Genomic DNA, 16,826 nt, shown 5'->3' on the forward strand with positions numbered 1-16,826 from the left:
AGAGAGAGAGGTGAAAGATAGTACATCTTGGATGAATAAATATGACGACTATGTCATCCGCTTACCTATTTTTGATTAGCAAACTGCACAAAAACTGCAAAAAGAACTGCAGTCATATTTATGTATTATTACATTATCGACACCAGTTATTACCAGCCAGTAATGTCATAACTTATTACATTATTGGCAAAATGTTATTACGTTATTGGCTCAAAAGTTATATTACATTATTGGCACGTTATTACATTATTGGCTTTATTACATTTAAAATGGCCAAAATTATTACGTTATTGGCTGTCATTACGTTATTGGCCATTATTACGTTTTTGGTTGCTACACGCCTACTCATTTTAATGTAACAATTGCCGATGAGAACCGGTGTCAAAAAGGAAAGAAGGAAGAAGAAAAAAACACTCGATCACGGACTTAAAGATCGATTACCATGGCAACGAACGAAGCTTCGAAGCTTCGATTTTTTTGGGTCAGCCGTAGTAATTTTATTACAATTTACAGAAGTAACGAGTAATAAGTAACTACCGTAGATGACCAAATAATCGCCCGCGTGCAAATACGCGCCTGTGCTCTAATAGCCGCCGGGGTCAGACCTCATTTGGCAGAATAAACGCCGGTTCAATTAAACGCCCGGGCGATTAAGTGTTTACCATAGTCTTGCACAGAAAACAAAAGTTTTTTTTAACAGCGCTTCACCGGCTCTCACCTCTTCTGTCAGTCAGCCCCTCCTCTCGCTCTCGCTCTCTCTCCCGCATGCAGGCGCACACACACGCACACAAACACAGGCGCGCTAGACTGAGGGATATAGGGATATACGGTAGATAAATGCGCTACAGTGTTGAAATTACCGCGATCGACCCCCCCTTCCGTTATCATTCATAACACTGCTCTGATCAGCTCCCTGTGTCGCGGTAACACAGACAAACTGTCTTTGTATTTATTGTCTGATGTCAATAAAGATGCGTCGGGGGAAAAAGTAGTTTTGCATGATGGTCTGGTGCTGCTCATTGCAAAAATAAATTGTAGCCTGTTGCAAATACGCGCCTGGTTCTTAAAAACGCCTGGGCTCCAAGTCGATTTAGCATATTAAACGCCCGGGCTAATAAATGGTCATCTACGGTAATTACTTTTTTTGAGTAACTTCCCCAACACTGACTAAAACATTGGATGTGAAACTACCTTGTGAACATGTGACATAATTTACCCATAATTATTCTCACACTGCAAACACTGCAGTTACACATTAAATGTAATGTTACCTTCGTTTTCAAGCAGATGAGAGACTTGGTTCCTGTGTGGGTCGTTTTGATTCTCGTAGCCACGGTTGTTGATCCACTCAATCAGGGTGTTGCGATGGGCCTCTGTCATGACGCCTTTGTCTTTAAGCAGTTTGTACCATGCATAGACCAGATCTCTAGATTGTTGTGGAAAACTTTGTTCAAAAGTGTCAAGCCTGGTTTTACTCATCTCACTGTTCTGAAAATTTTTATATTTGTTTCCACTACTCAACTTGAATCTGGGCATTGAACCTACAATGGTCAGTTTGAAGGTACCCACGACATCATCCTTGCTTATTGCTTTAGCCACTAAGTCCCTGAATGCTGATGATCTTGAACTAGGAAACTCACGATGTACTTCTGCTGGCACAGTAACAGTTAGAAGGAGACGGCCATGGTATTTTTTCACTTTATAAATCTGATTGTAATCCAGAGGGTGTGTGCCTGTTCCCACTTCAAGAAAGGCTTTAGCCAATCTGCTATTCTGGTTCAGACTGATAGCTTTCAATATACTACTCACTGGTGGTTGATGGTCTGCATGGATGATCCGTCCATGACCACTTCTATTGTTAATTGCATCTTCATATGTTTGAACTTTTCCAACCTCTTTCTCGAGCAGCTCTTTGGTTTCTTTTATCATTTTTTTCCTGTCTCCAGCTCCCCCTGATAAGTACCAATCCCCATCTCTTATCGTCTCCATCAACAGTATGCGCTTGACAATTCCCTCCCATTGGCCTGAATGTTTTTTGAGAGCATCAGCCTCCACAGATCTGAGCCGGCCAGCCTCCAAGGTGATCTCTTCTTCACTGGCCTCTGGTTTCATACCTTGTGCTAAAGCATGAAACAGGCAGCTCTTGTCTTCATTGATTATGGACACAATCTTATTATTGATCTGCACATCATAATGGCCGTCAGGGTATTGGGAACTCTTTGGCCTGTAGATCAGTGTCACAGTTTGACTGGCAGGTTCAGTGCCAGGGTTCAGTTCTTGCATCTTTTGGAGCTTGTCATCACTTCCCTCTGTTAGGATGACAACCTTAGTGCCAGTGGCTTCTGACAGGACTCTGATATCTACAATAGTACCTGGTGTCATAGGATCCCTGATCCTTTCAGCATGCAACAATGCCTGTTTACCTGGAGGTTTGTTTTTTGTCAGATCTACTCTCGTATGTGCAATGTAGTTGGCGTTTTGTCCAGCTCTGAGTTTTTCCTCTGTTCTGTTTGTATTCAAGAGAGTTCTTGTACAGCTTCTTATGTAGCCATTTACTTCACCTTGGGCATAAGAAACAATGTGACTGCTGAATTTCTGGTGGAACACTTCTACCAGAGCGTCGGATAATAGAGCACTGATGGTTTGAGATAAATCCTTTTTGAAGTTTGTCAACATCTCAGTGTCTGATTCAGACAGAACATGGTGCATCACTTTGTCTGAGAGAATTTTCTTCTGATTAAAATGATTGAGCTCATTATGAAGGTTTGAGAAAAAGTCTTTTGACAGGGCGAGTACAGCTTTGGTGGCGTCTGCTTCCAGTGTTGCCATATGAGACATTTTGATAGTTGTCAGAAATGCACGTGTCCCCTTTTGACCACGTGTGAGGTGTGACTTCACTCTGTCAGTCACTGTTGAGATAGATGAGTTGATGAGTTGCTGCCAACTACGGTCAGCAAAGAGTGGCTGTAATGCAGAGTTACTTAATTTTGTGAAAATAACCAGAAGTTCTCTCCGTCTTCCTTCATCCTCTATGAGATCAGAAAGTTGGTCTATATCCTCGAGATGTGAGAGAATAATGGAGTCTACTAAAGCAGCCAGCATCTTTTTTTCAATTTTGGATTTCACATCATTTACAATTCCCTCTTTCACTGTATCCTTAATGCCATTTAGTATTTCTTGCAGTTTTCCCTCTTCTTCCTTCCCCACAAGATACATACTAAGTTGTTCTGCATCTTTCATTACTATGCGTGTCAGTTTTTGACCTGCATTAGAATAAAGGTGACCTCCAACCTTTCTGCATGCAAACTTTAACATCAGGATTGTGCAAATAAATTTGCAAACGGATTTGTACGACTTTGCAATCAACTTTCCAACTCCAAACGAAATCAGAGATACACCGATAGAAATGGCTTTTTCTATGGCCCATGCTTTCCAGCTGAATTCTCCTGTCACCATGGATGTGATGCCGTGGATGCAGTCTAAAATTCCCTCACTGATTAGCCCCATACCGATTTGTGCAACTGTGCCAAATGTAAATGCAGTGAGCAGTGTCCCACCAATTACCTGCAGAAGTCCAAGACAGAACACTATCAGAGCTCCCCATGGGAAACGAGATTTCTCTTCCACAGAGAAGACATACTTCAGACCTTGACCGTACAGATTATCAGCCTCTGCTTGGAGATCTTCATCAGCCCCTGACACCAAGGAGAACATGGGTGATTTATTGGCCATTGCATCGCCATCCTTGTCTTTTATCTTCTTCAGCTTTTTGATAGCTTCACTAATGTTGTCATCAAAGTACTTCAACATTTTACACTTGTTTAAAAACTGATTTTCAAGGCTGGTTTGGTTGAGTTGACTGTTGGCAGGGGACATTTTTATAATCTGCAGGCACACCATGCATTCCTCACTGAGGAACTTCAGAGACTCTTGTGCTTTTCTGAGATCATCTCTGGCCTTATTGAGGTAATCTTCCTTCTGCTGCTTTATAGTGCAGTATGCATGACTGTAAAAAGCTATGGCTGCCCAACTTTCATCTTGTGCCATAGCTTTTTTAAAAAGCTTTGCACCGACATCCCATCGTTTTTCATCCACTGCAATATTCCCAAACTTGATGTAATGGTAAATACTAGAGCATGGTGAAGTCTTACTCTTACACTGTCTTCTTGCTTTAGACAAATCAAGTTTCAAACGTTCTTGCAACTCGTTTCTTTTCAGCTTGTCAATATCTTCTGATTTAGTTTGCAACAAAATCCCCCAGAACTCATTCATGATGGCAACTACAGCTCTTCTTTCTTCTCCGTCTGTGTTCCTGTAAATATTCTCTAGGGTCTTGCAGTACTCTGAAAACAGGTCCTCTCGCAAGTTCATCTCAGTGACATTGTTCATTATATCTTTCATCCTTTCGGCTGCAGTCACATCCCTTGTTTCCTTTGCTTCCTCCAGAGAAGACACGGTCCTGAAGGACTCCTGCAGATGATCAGTGCTCATAATCACCTGTGCAGATCCAGGTTTACCTTTGCGAGCTGTTCGGCCAAATGCCTGCAGTTCCACTCTTGAATTCTCTGAGAGGAAGGAGAGGATGACAAATAATCCCCCATTGTTGTTCACCTCTTCTGAGACTTTAATGTCTGTGCCACGCCCAGCAAGGTTTGTAGCAACAATCACATCACCAGGATTCAGCACCTTACCTATTTTACTCAAACTGTCCCGATCACTGCGGATGTAGAGGATGATCTGACCTGGGACGATGTTTTCCAGCTCTTTGTGCAGTTCTTCAGCTTTGTTGATAGTTTCACAGATCACCAATGCTGCTCTTCCCTCTCTGTATGAATTTGGGGAGATTTGACTCATTACCACATCTTTTATTTCAGATTTCCAATGTTCAGCTGAAGTCTTTAGAGTTCCTTTGACTTCAAATAATTTCTTCCTGTTGAAAGTTGGTATTTTACAGGTCGAGAGATTTGGATATAGCTCTTGCAAAAACAGCATGTCTGAGTCACTTCCGAGTGTCCCTGTAGTTCCATATATTTTCCCATGGTATTTTCCAAAAAGAGAAATGTTGGAGATGTAGTTGGTCACTGTTGAGATTGTGCTCAGTTTGACTTGGTGTTTGATCTCAATGAACTGCTGTAGACCATCGCCCCACTTCTTATTGACTTCTACAATACCAGTGGATCTGAAGTCCACTGGACAGACACCGTCATTTTCTACAACATACTCCTGTCCCTCCCTGAGTCTCATGGCCAGAAAGGCGTTCTGAACCCAAACAGACATTTTCTTTTCTATCAGTTTCCTCAGGAAACCAGGGATGCTGATTTTGTCTTTATTGTTTGTGCATGGGGTGTATTGAATCTTCTCTGATATAAGTTCTGCTATGGCCTTGATGAGAGATTCTTCAGAATCATAGAGAGGACAACACAAACCTTCCTCCAAAACAAGAAATGTGAGGTTTGGGACGTCCTGGTTCTTGCAGGTTCTGGCCTTAGTAAGATGGAGCAATCCATTGTCGCCCAGAGTGTATACAGTGAAACTGTAGGGAACATAGTCCTCCATTTCATGGAAAAAATCTACCATTGAATCTTGACTCACAGTTTTTAGTTTCATGAGAAGTTCATCTTTTTCACTCTTGTAGAAATCATCTGTAAATCCTTCTGGCACTATCTTTGATTCTTCAGCAATTTGTAAAACATCCATGGGTTCCTCAATTCCTTCTGTGTCTATTGAATCAAATATGGCCTTGAAGAATGAAGCTGGGGGACCATGTATGAATGTCTGGTGTCCGGTGGACAGGAAGCCATACTGACTGACCTGGTTCCAGATCGTGGCCAGAATAATATTCAGATGCTGCATGGAGACCATGGGGCTGGAGAGGTAGGTCAGCTGTACTCCCTGATCCAACAGCAGTGAGTCCACTTCATCAATGACGATGCACTGAAAGCCTCGGTCAGGCCTCACATCTTTCATCTCAAATATCTGACGAAGGTGATCTGCAGCGAAGGTTTCAATTGTTCCATAGACCACATCCTGCTGGTAGCACTTCTTTCTGTCTTCATCTTTGGTTTTATTTGTGTTTGTGTCAACTGTGAGGCCAAAGTATCTGTAGAAGTCCTTCCATTCTTCTGCATCTCGTTGACAGAGCACAGAGGAGCTGGACACCACATCTACTTTTTCACCCCTGAGTGCTCGCAGTGCTGCAAACATTGCTATGACACAAGACTTCCCTTCTCCAGTTCCCATCTCCAGGAGTTTTCCAGTGTCAGACAAGGCCAAGAAACACCAGCTGATCATTTGAGTGGCTCTGGGCCACCACTTTCCTTTAGCATTACACTTGTGCACAGCATTGCAAAGGACTGCCAGAATCTCCCGAAGGTCTTCTGTGTCTGTGCTGTGACTCCGAGCTTTAGCTTCCTTTATGTTTGTGTGTCGTTTAATCTTTCCAGATTCAATCAGACTTACAACAGTCTTTACTATTGTGTATGATTTATCCAGAGTGTGTTTCTCAATGTTTTTCATCTGTTGCATTTGATCAAAAAGACAGTCAATTCCTTTTTCTTTCTCATCTCTGATGCTTTTTTCTAACTTTTTGATCAGATTCCTGGTTTTACATGAGTTCAAGAGCTCAATGAGACACCGGTTCTTCTCATCTGTCCACTCAGAAGACACCTGATATGTTTGTATCATATGTAAAATCTTCATGATGGAAATAAAGGTGTCACCATGATGGTGGTCAGTTAAAGCTACAAGGAGGTTTAAAGCCTCCACTGAGGACCAGAGTTGTTGTGCTACGAGGTTTGACACCATCTGGAAGAGTTCTTTTGTTTGTTCATTTGAAGCCTGGAGTTGCACTGCACAGGCAAATAAACCCTCCAGACACAATTTGCCTCCTGGAGATGTCCTGTTCTTCTCAACAGTAAAGTCTTCAAAGAGATTCTCAAGAATGGTCAGAATGTAGACCTCGCTGGAAGAGAGTTCCTTTCCTGAACATTTTTGTAAGATGGTTAGGATCTTACTGTTATCTTTAAGCTTGTTGAGGTCAGAGTGGAGCACCTTAAAAAGAGCCTCAATGAACCGGCGTCTCAGTTCCATGTTCTCGTGATGGAAATCACCCATGAGACTATTCAGGATGTCTGCAGCAACCATTAAGGCACTGTGTTCCTTTAGGCCTGAGAGATCCAGATGATGTAAAGTACTGAGACAACTTTCTTCAATGATGAATCCTCGGTAAGGATGAGGGTTTCCTGTTTCCATCACCTCCAATCCAAGCTGAAAGTAATCAGAGACAAAGTCGTCTATGGTACCGTACACAATGTCTGCTTCATAGACATCCCTCTTTGTGTGTGATTCAGTTTTCTTCATGTTTGTGTTTAGAGAAATTCCAAGGTGCTTGTAGAAGCCGGACCACTCCTTAGTTTGCTCATCTGAGTGAACGAAAGAGCTCAGGACAATGTCCACTTTGTTTCCCAAGCAGACCTGTGTGGCTGCAAACATGGCTCTGACACATGGGTCCTCTTCAACACCAACCAGTTCTAGTGGCATGTTCTTATCATTCAGCACCAGTAAACACCACCTGAGCATCTGCTGCACTGTGGGCCACCAGCCTTTTGTGTCAGAAACTGCTTTGCAGAGCTGAGACAGAGCGTTTTGGATGTTATCTGCACTCAGGGTTAGTCCTGTCAAGGAATCCTTCATGAATGGTTTGTCTTTTGGGGCACTTTTTGAATATTCTAAGACACCAGTGGTGATGTTTTTTATCATGTTGACGACAGAGTCGTCCAAATTCCTGGATGTCTGTAATTGTGCCAGAGCTGAATCTAGACTGCTCTCATCTTGCTTTCTAAGAGTTTCTCTGAAGTCAAGTTGGGATGTCTCCAGACCAACAGAGTCCAGAGCCTGGATGACGGAGTGTCCAGAGTCATCTGTCCACTGTGGTGATATGTCATACACTTGAGCTAACATGAGCACTTCATTTATTGGAGCATCCTCTTCATATTTCTCTGACAGCCCTTTGAGCAGAGTCACTGCCTCCGCTGGTGTCCATTGGTGTGTTTTCACCAGCCTGAGGAGCATTTCTCTGGATTCTGAGTGGATCTCCTTGTCATTGAGATGTGTGAGTTTGAACAACAGCAGCTCCAAACACTGGATTTCTATCTTTAAAATGAACAGAGAGGCTTTCCCAACCACATTCTCTAGTGATGATGTGAGGATGCCGAGGAATTCAATGAGAACAAGTTCCTCTGTGGAAAGGTTGCCCTCAGCCCATTGTTTGGCTATAAGAGCTGCATCAGAGTCACAGCTGCCGTGGTGGTCAGTGAGGAAGTGCACCAGGTTCAGGTACAGAGCTTGAGTCAACAGGAAGTTCTCAGAAACCTTGCATGCTGATTGGCTGAGGGACTCCACCAGGGACTGCAGGTGATTGGAGATGATGTTGAGGGAAAGTCCATGAGACTCCTCCAGAGACAGGGCACACAGCTCTGTGATGAAGACTTGTGTGTGCTGCAGAGTGCTGAGAGATGGAGGAGCACTGACCCATTCATCAAACAGGAGTTTGTCCAGGGCTGAAAGGATGTCGACCAGCTGTTGAGGAGTCAGCTGACTGAGGCTGAGGTCCTGAACAGGGATGCTGCATCTGGATGAAAGTGTTTCTAGTAGCTCGTCACTGTCTGATTCATAGTTTGACTCAAACTCATCCCGGTGGCTTATGAGAACACGTTGTCTGGACTCTTGTTGCTCTGAGATGTGTCTGTTCAGTCGATGCTCGTGCTGCTCTTCAGCTCGATGGAGTGATTCCTCAAGTCTCTGACGCAGTTCTTCTCTTCTCTTCTCTTTGGCCCTTTGTTCCTCTTGCCTCTTTCTCGCCTCTTCTCTTCTTTTCATCTCTCTTCTTTTTTCCTGTTTCCTTTTCTCCACTTCTTTCCTTTTCATCTCTCTTCTTTTCTCCTGTCTCCTTCTCGCCACTTCTCTCAATTTCATCTCTCTTCTTTTCTCCTCTTCTCTCTTTCTCTCCTCTTCTTTCCTCCTCTCATCCTGTCTTCTTTTCTCCTCCTGTCTCCTCTCCTTCTCCTTTCTTCTTCTCTTCTCCTGTCTCCTTCTCTCCTCCTCCCTCCTCTTCTCCTCTTCTCTCCTCCTCTTCTCCTCTCTTCTCCTCTCCTCTTTTCTCTTCCTCTCCTCCTCCCTCCTCCTCTCCTCTTCTCTCCTCCTCTCCTCCTCTCTTCTTTTCTCCTCTTCTCTCTTTCTCTCCTCTTCTCTCCTCCTCTCCTCCTCTCTTCTTTTCTCCTCCTGTCTCCTTCTCTCCTCTTCTCTCCTCCTCCTCTCCTCCTCCTCTCTTCTTCTCTCCTCCTGTCTCCTCCTCTCCTCTTCTCTCCTCCTCTCCTCCTCCCTCCTCTTCTCCTCTTCTCTCCTCCTCCTCTCCTCCTCCTCTCTTCTTCTCTCCTCCTGTCTCCTCCTCTCCTCTCCTTTCCTCCTCTCTTCTTCTCTCCTCCTCTCCTCCTCCCTCCTCTTCTCCTCTTCCCTCCTTCTCTCCTCTTCCCTCCTTCTCTCCTCTTCTCTCCTCATTTGTTCTTGATCTCTGATTGGTTTGTTGAAGCAGTATTCACACTCGCAAGCTTTATTGTAGCCAACTGGTAAGTAGTATTCTCCTCCATTGAAGACATAAACACGTCGTCCATGTATAGTACTAGGGTCTGGCCAATTCCAACGCATGAGGGGGAGGTGACCCAGTTCTTTACCACATTTACAGCATGCGATTTTGTTGCCCATGTTACTCTGACCATTTGTTCCGTATTTTCGATGAGTTCTCTGACTATGCCGTTATGCTGGAGGGCAGTTTGCGCTTTCCTGAAAGATAAAAGTTGCATTAAAAAAAAAAAAAAAATCACAACAATTTCAATTTCTTGTGTCATGAAACATATAGCAGTCTCTTTTCATTTATAACATAAATGAAAAGATGTTATAAACCATGGGGTTTTCGCCTTTACGTAATGGAAAGCACAGTTGAGAGAGAGAGTGACAGGAAATGTGGAGGCAGGGCGGGGGGTGACATGCAGGAAAGGGCCGCTCATTGAGGGATTCGAACCTGAGCCGCCTGCAGTGAGGAACTTTTATAACCTTGGACCACTCATAGAACAATCCACCTCTACAGTCAACAAGCCACCTGTCACTATCAACATGGCACTTTTTAATGTTCGATCTCTTTTAAATAGAACTTTTTTAATGAATGATGTGATTTTAGATAATAAGTTTGACTGTCTTCTCCTATAACTGAGACATGGCTTGGCACTGACGCACGTGCTGTTTTCACCGAGGCTTCCCTACCAAATCTTAATTTTTTATTTTCTACTAGAGAGGGAAGAGGAGGAGGCGGGACGGAATCCATCATAAATAACTCATTGACCTCAAATGGAGTGTTTTTTAACAGTTACACATCATTTGAGCACCATGCCTTTACTTTTAGCAACCCTCCGATTCTCTGCATTACTGTAAATAGACCACCCCATTAGTACAGTTCTTTCATCAGTGAATTTTCTGAACTTTTATCAATTATTCACACCTCTTATAGCAGGATTTTAATAACTGGTGATTTTAATCTTTAATTGATGATACCTCGGATCCGATATCCAGAGAGTTTTTTAATCTTTTAAGTTGTCTTGATTTTAAGCAGCACGTCACACAGCCAACTCACAACAGAGGAAACACCCTGGACCTGGTCATAACCCATGACCTGTCCATCGGTGTGTCCTCTGTTGTCGACCTGGCTGTGTCTGACCACTACTGTGTATTTTTTAACATCGCCAGTTTTAACCAAGAGGAGTGTAGCACCCTATAATGTAATAATTTCCTGAAAATGTAATAAAATTTGCACTTAAAGCAGAAGTAAGCGATCCGGTCGTTTTGGCTAATGCTGCGTTCCAGGCAGGCTTTTGAAACCGTAAGTTACAGCTTCAAGTCACAACTTGCGACTTTGTAGTTTTCTCCTCGGCTCAGAGCAGAGCAGAGTGACTGACAGACCCGTGTTTCAGACCAAACACTCTATGTAAGTGATTGCTGTCAGAAGATATAACTACCGTAAAACACCAAATAAAGGCCCGGGCGTTTATTTGCTTAAATCGCTCAAATCAACCGGCGTTTATTTGGGACCTGCGTGTTCAACCTGGACCTCCTTCTGGGGAAAGAGGCTTCACTCTGTGGCGGCAGGCGGCGGTGGAACGATACGTGCGTTTCTCAAGGCATTACTGTAAATACGGCCAGGGCGGAGTAGCGGACTCGTTCTCGGTCTCGCTGACCTCCGCGGTCCTGGCCCGCACAGGTACCAGGAGACTGAGACCCCCCGTCATGTCGGTCCTTCACCCTTCTTGATCCGCCGCAAGTTGCAAAAACCCTGCGGACGCCCAGTCTCTCCACCCCTCTCCCACACTTCAGCATCTGTGATGGCTCGCACCACCGTCCTTTTTTTTTTTTTTTTTTTTTTGATTGAATGAAGTAGGCCTATAACTAATAATAATGCAACGTATAGCCTAACTAAATACGCGTATGAGTAATCAGAGAACAGTAGGCTGTTTACGCTACTTTTAAAAGGAGTAAAGTCATTTAAAACGAGGAGCGAGCCGAGCCGAGCCGACACGGTGCAGCCCAGGACAGGTGCTGAAGTGCGGATGAGAGGAGTGGACAGACCGGGCAGGAGCAACCAGCCCAGAGGCGTCCCGTCGGTCCTCAGCCGTCTTTAACGTCACGAGACAGCCGCTATATTTGCATAGAATATTTTTTGGCAACCAGAAAAACAATGTTTGACCCGGCGTTTATTTGGGATGGGCGGTTAATAAAAAAAATATTTTGCTACACCCGGCGGTTAATTGGGACTGGCGGCAATTTGGGACTCGGCCATTATTTGAAGTTTTACGGTATTTAAGACTTATATTAACACAAAAATATCGCTTACTTCTGCTTTAAAGCAGCAATCACTTACATAGAGTGTTTGGACCGAAACACGGGTCTGTCAGTCACTCTGCTCTGCTCTGAGCCCAGGAGAAAACTTTTCTTGTATCCTACAAGTTTTATCCAATGAGGAGAGAGAACGGCATGCAGGGCTGTGTGTGCAGCCAAGGGACGCGCCTGAATGTGGTGACGTAGGGACGAGGACCAATAGATCCATGACGAGGGCGGGGGCTGCTAACTCCATCGGCTGACAAGACGTTATGGTGCGTTCAAGGCAACTCGTAACTCGTGTTTTTCCGACCTGTGAAGTGGTACCAGTTCGATCTGGTACGAGTTCACGGGTCGGAAGTTACGAGTGGCCGTTATGGTGACTTTCACAGGTAAAACAGGTCGGAAAAACACGAGTGGGTTGCCTGGAACGCTACTCGTCGTAAGTCGTGACTTGAAGCTGTAATTCGCGGTTTCAAAAGCCTGCCTGGAACGCAGCATTAGCCAAAACGACCGGATCACTTCTGCTTTAACTTGATCACAAAAGTAATAAAACCCAATAATGTAATAACTTCACTAATAATGTAATAAAATGTCCTGACTGATATTGTAATAACATTTTTACTGATAATGTAATACCTTATTACATTATTGGAGAATTTATTACATTTTCAGGAACCCTCCTGAAAATGTAATAAATTCTCAGTGGGTTAAATTGCAGACCTTGAGTACCATACAGCCATATGCACACGTGCAGATACTCAGGGACATGCAACTACATCCTGGTCTTACTGAGTGGGTGATGGACTTACCTCCTTGGGAGACCAGAATGGCACAGCACTGGGGGCCATACATTTCTATATTTTTGCGTCCATTAGTTTGACCTCCCATTTCTCCAACCCTAACACTAATCCTAATCCTAACCATAACCATAACCATAAACCTCTTGAATAAATCAGATTAATGGGTAGTCAGAGAAATGGGCGGTCAGACTTGGGTGGTTGGACTGACGTATTCTCCCCACACTGGAGACCCCAGGTACCTCTTCACTTGGGTAAATCTCATAATATACTATGTATGACAGTATGTCAGCTGAACACTATGTCACTTGATGTCAATTTGTCAAGTATTACATGATCAGTTTTGGAACCTGAAAATGTAAATTCCCAATAATGTAATAAGGTATTACATTATTGGTGAAGTTATTACATTATTGGGTTTTATTACATTTTCGATCGAGTTAAGTGCAAATTTTATTACATTTTCAGGAAATTATTACATTATAGGGTGCTACAAGGAGGCCCCGGTGAGAACAGTGAGGAGGCGCTATCTAACTTCTGAAGTGGCTGCAAATTTTATGGAGATTTTACAGAGCACTCCTGCTGAAATTTTACCTACACCTTGTGATTTTATCATTGATAATTAGTTAACAGTAGACTGAAGTCAACTCTGGACTCAGTAGGTCCACTTTTAACTAAAACTATAAAAAGAAAACCTACACACCCGAGGAGAAAAAAGTTAACGATGAAATCAATGAACTGAAAAGAAAATGCAGGAGTGCTGAGAGAAGATGGAGAAAAATTAAATTGACGATTCATTACGAAATTTTACGTCAACAACTCAAAACCTACAATAACGCAGTCAAAAAAGCACAAATTTCCTATTTCTCACAACTCATCACCAACCATAAAAACAACCCCCGGTTCCTCTTCTCCACTTTTGATATCTTAACAGGCACTAATTCTAATAAAGTTCTTAAGACACATGATCTTTGCAAGAACTTTGCAGATCACTTCAGAACCAAAATCAAGGACATCAGATCCTGCCTTTTATCCCATCAAGTTTTATCTGTTAAAGGGATAGTTCACTAAAAATTGAAATTTCACTCATTATCTACTCACCCTCATGTGGACTAAGGGCTGGGAGAAGTTACAGAGTTATCCGTGGCTTCTCTGAGTTACAGGGGGTCTCGGCGTAGCAGTGCATGTCCATATGACGGTTGCAAATGGATACCAACTGTCTTCGTAAAAAAAAGACACACCAAAAAACATCCAAATACCTCCATGTTGCTCGTATGTAATGTCCGTCTTGTATTGAAGCCCCGAAATGCGAAATTGTTAAGAAAAAAATTAAATAAGTCTATATTTCAAGCTTGTTTGTAGCGGAAGCTCCTCTTCCTGGTCCGTCCAATTTGGACGGTCCAATTTGGACGGACCAGGAAGAGGAGCTTCCGCTGCAAAGACAGTTGGTATCCATTTGCAACCGTCATATGGACATGCACTGCTACGCCGAGACCCCCTGTAACTCAGAGAAGCCACGGAGGACTTCTCCCAGCCCTTAGTCCACATGAGGGGGAGGAGATAATGAGTGCAATTTGAATTTTGGGTGAACTATTCTTTTAACACACCTGAACTGTTGTCCTTGCCTGAGGTAACACTGGAAAGTCTTGCCAGTTTTCTCCCAAGTAAACCCAACGACCTGCCTTTTAGATCCAATTCCCTCCTTGTTTTATGGATTCTTTGAGGAACAGTTTTTAAACATGAGCTGCGTGTCATTCCCCCCCTCTCTGCCTCCCATTTCCTGTCTCTCTCTCGACTCTCCTGTCATTAAAGGCAAAAAAGCCCCAAAAAATATACTTTAAAAAACAGACCTACAAGTGGAACATACTGAATATGGCATCTAATTAATTGGTCAATCCCCAGTAAAAAATCTGAGCTCATTTTGGTTCTGTATCCTGTTTTATACATAAGAGATAATGTATATTTCGGAGGTTGTTATGGAGAAATAAACCCTGACAGGTTGTATGGGTTTATTTCTCCATAACAACCTCCGAACCATACATTATCCCGCTTATGACACGGTTTACGAGTGAATTAATTAATTTGAAACATAATGTTGATCAAAATACGACTTGCATCGATTTAAAATTGCATCATTTAGCGAATCTGCAAGACTGGTCACGTCCGCTGTTTTGCTGAGCCTCCTCCCGTTTGTGCATTTGAAGCCTTTGATAATCAATCAGTGGATCGATGGATTACCATACACGTGTTAAGATTGTGTGCAGTCGTATCTGTCATAAAAAAGAGATTAACTTTACTGTTTACGGGGTGCGTTTGTGTCGCGGAGTTGCGGTGCCAGCTGCACCAACACGTTCTCACCCCCAGTGCGTCAACAGCCTGACGAACGGTCACTGTCCCTCATCGTCACAAGTCTGACTCATTAGGTGCCCGTTTTTCGTCAGGTTTTGACGCGCTCGGCTTTCAGTGGATTCCAATGCAGTCCCCTTTGCGGAGATATGTGACGCTCAGAGAAAGTGATCCAGCCGACCCGGCTGCGGCACTGAAAGACGCTGTGAGCAGAGGATAACTTTTTTTTTTTTTTTTTTTTAACTTTTCCTTAAATCTTTATTGAACCTGATGCTGCTGTGTCTGACGTAGCTTTCGGCAAGGACGTCCTTTCGGTTATTTATTTATTTATTTATTTATTTAGTGATCATGGTGTTTGGTGCAGATTAATCAATCAATAAATAAATAAATTACGTCCTTGTCGGAAGCTGCGTCAGACCAGGAGGGGAGGGGGGGGGGTTGTGGATTCTACAGGTGAAGACCACTTCCGCGTTCAAAAAGCTGCTCTGTTTAATCAATATTCTGAAGAAAGATCTGATTATTAGCCACAACGCTGTAACCATCCAAGGAAGACTGTGTAACAATATTATGTGCTTCTGCTGAGTCCAAAAGCCCTTTGTAATATCAACTTTATTTTAAGAAAACACATTTTGTTTCCAATGTCATATCACGGAGAAGCACTACATTACCCATAATCCTCATATTTATCAGCGACGTGTCTGATTGGTTGAGCTTGCTGTTACCAGCAAATGAAAAAATAAAACAAATTGAGCATTATTTTCTTAGTAACTAAAAGGTCTTAACATCTTTTTTGTTTTCAATATTGAATAAAAAAACGGTGCTATATTGTTAAAAATCAACAATAAAGTGCATAAAAGTTGGCTTGACTTCTTCTTTTTTTCATAATTTTCACCAGCATCTCTTTGGTCCACATCACATCACATTTAATGTAATTTTTAATTCAATGAGTGAACTTTTATATTTTATCTGAAAAACATTATTATGAATTCAATTCATTTTGATAGGTTGTTCAGAGCACTAGGGACAAAGTTTCTGTAGAATTTCAGACCTGTCGGACGTCCAGAAGGGTCACAGCTGACCGTCCAGGCTCGTTTCTCGGCCTTCAAAGCCTGGATTTAGAAGCCTTTTGTCTAATAACGTCTACATCCTTGGGGTTATAAGGCTGAAAGTTTAATTTGTTTGTCCGGGGCCTAAGGCCATCCACCATGTGCAATTTCAAACCCGTGCGACCTTCACAAGTGTCAAAGGTCGCTGATCTGTGACCTTTTTGACCCCGTTTCCTTGAATAAAACACCAAGACTTTGATGCGGGAAGCTGAGATTTTGATAGGTTGTCCAGAATGTCTAGTAGATTGTGTGTGCAAAAGATTCAGAGCTCTGTGACATTCAGAAGGGTCACAAATAGCCAAAAAGCAATGCTCCTTTCTCTGACCTCTTATTAAAGGAGAAATGACAGCAATTCTTTAATAGCTTCCAGATGCTTTGGCCTATCAGGCTGAATTTTTAGCTAAAGGAGCTGGTGTACGATCAGGAAGTAGGGGAGCTGTGCATAAAGCCAATTGGTAAGTGTCAAAGGTCACAGGGGTCAAACATCAAAGTGAATCCAGCCATTCCTGCTGTTTCTCAACAAAACATACACGCTTTAAGTTATCATCATGAAATATTAATAGGTTGTATATCAGAGAGTCCTCTATCAGAATATTTTGGTCCCGTTGCTCTAGGGGCCCCGGGGGGCCACTTGGCTTTCCCATGCTCCCACAGA

The 16,826-nt window shown here is 43.0% G+C and overlaps 1 protein-coding gene across 1 annotated transcript; it reads right to left on the bottom strand.

The window, feature by feature from the left end:
- Nucleotides 1-1,248: 1,248 nt before the first annotated feature.
- Nucleotides 1,249-8,846, bottom strand: LOC146969753 (uncharacterized). Its single transcript, XM_085804394.1, has one exon. The coding sequence runs from the start codon at nt 8,068-8,070 to the stop codon at nt 1,249-1,251; it is 6,822 nt and encodes a 2,273-aa protein (XP_085660520.1). The 5' UTR covers nt 8,071-8,846.
- Between the last annotated feature and the right edge of the window lie 7,980 nt (nt 8,847-16,826).

The sequence above is a fragment of the Trachurus japonicus genome, chromosome 17, assembly GCF_045865225.1.
Source record: "Trachurus japonicus isolate A0001 chromosome 17, Traja_1.0".
Classification (NCBI taxonomy): Eukaryota; Metazoa; Chordata; class Actinopteri; order Carangiformes; family Carangidae; genus Trachurus; species Trachurus japonicus.

Coding starts and splice junctions, on each gene's coding strand:
- LOC146969753 (XM_085804394.1), bottom strand. CDS start 8,070: ATGCTCCTCAGGCTGGTGAAAACACACCAATGGACACCAGCGGAGGCA.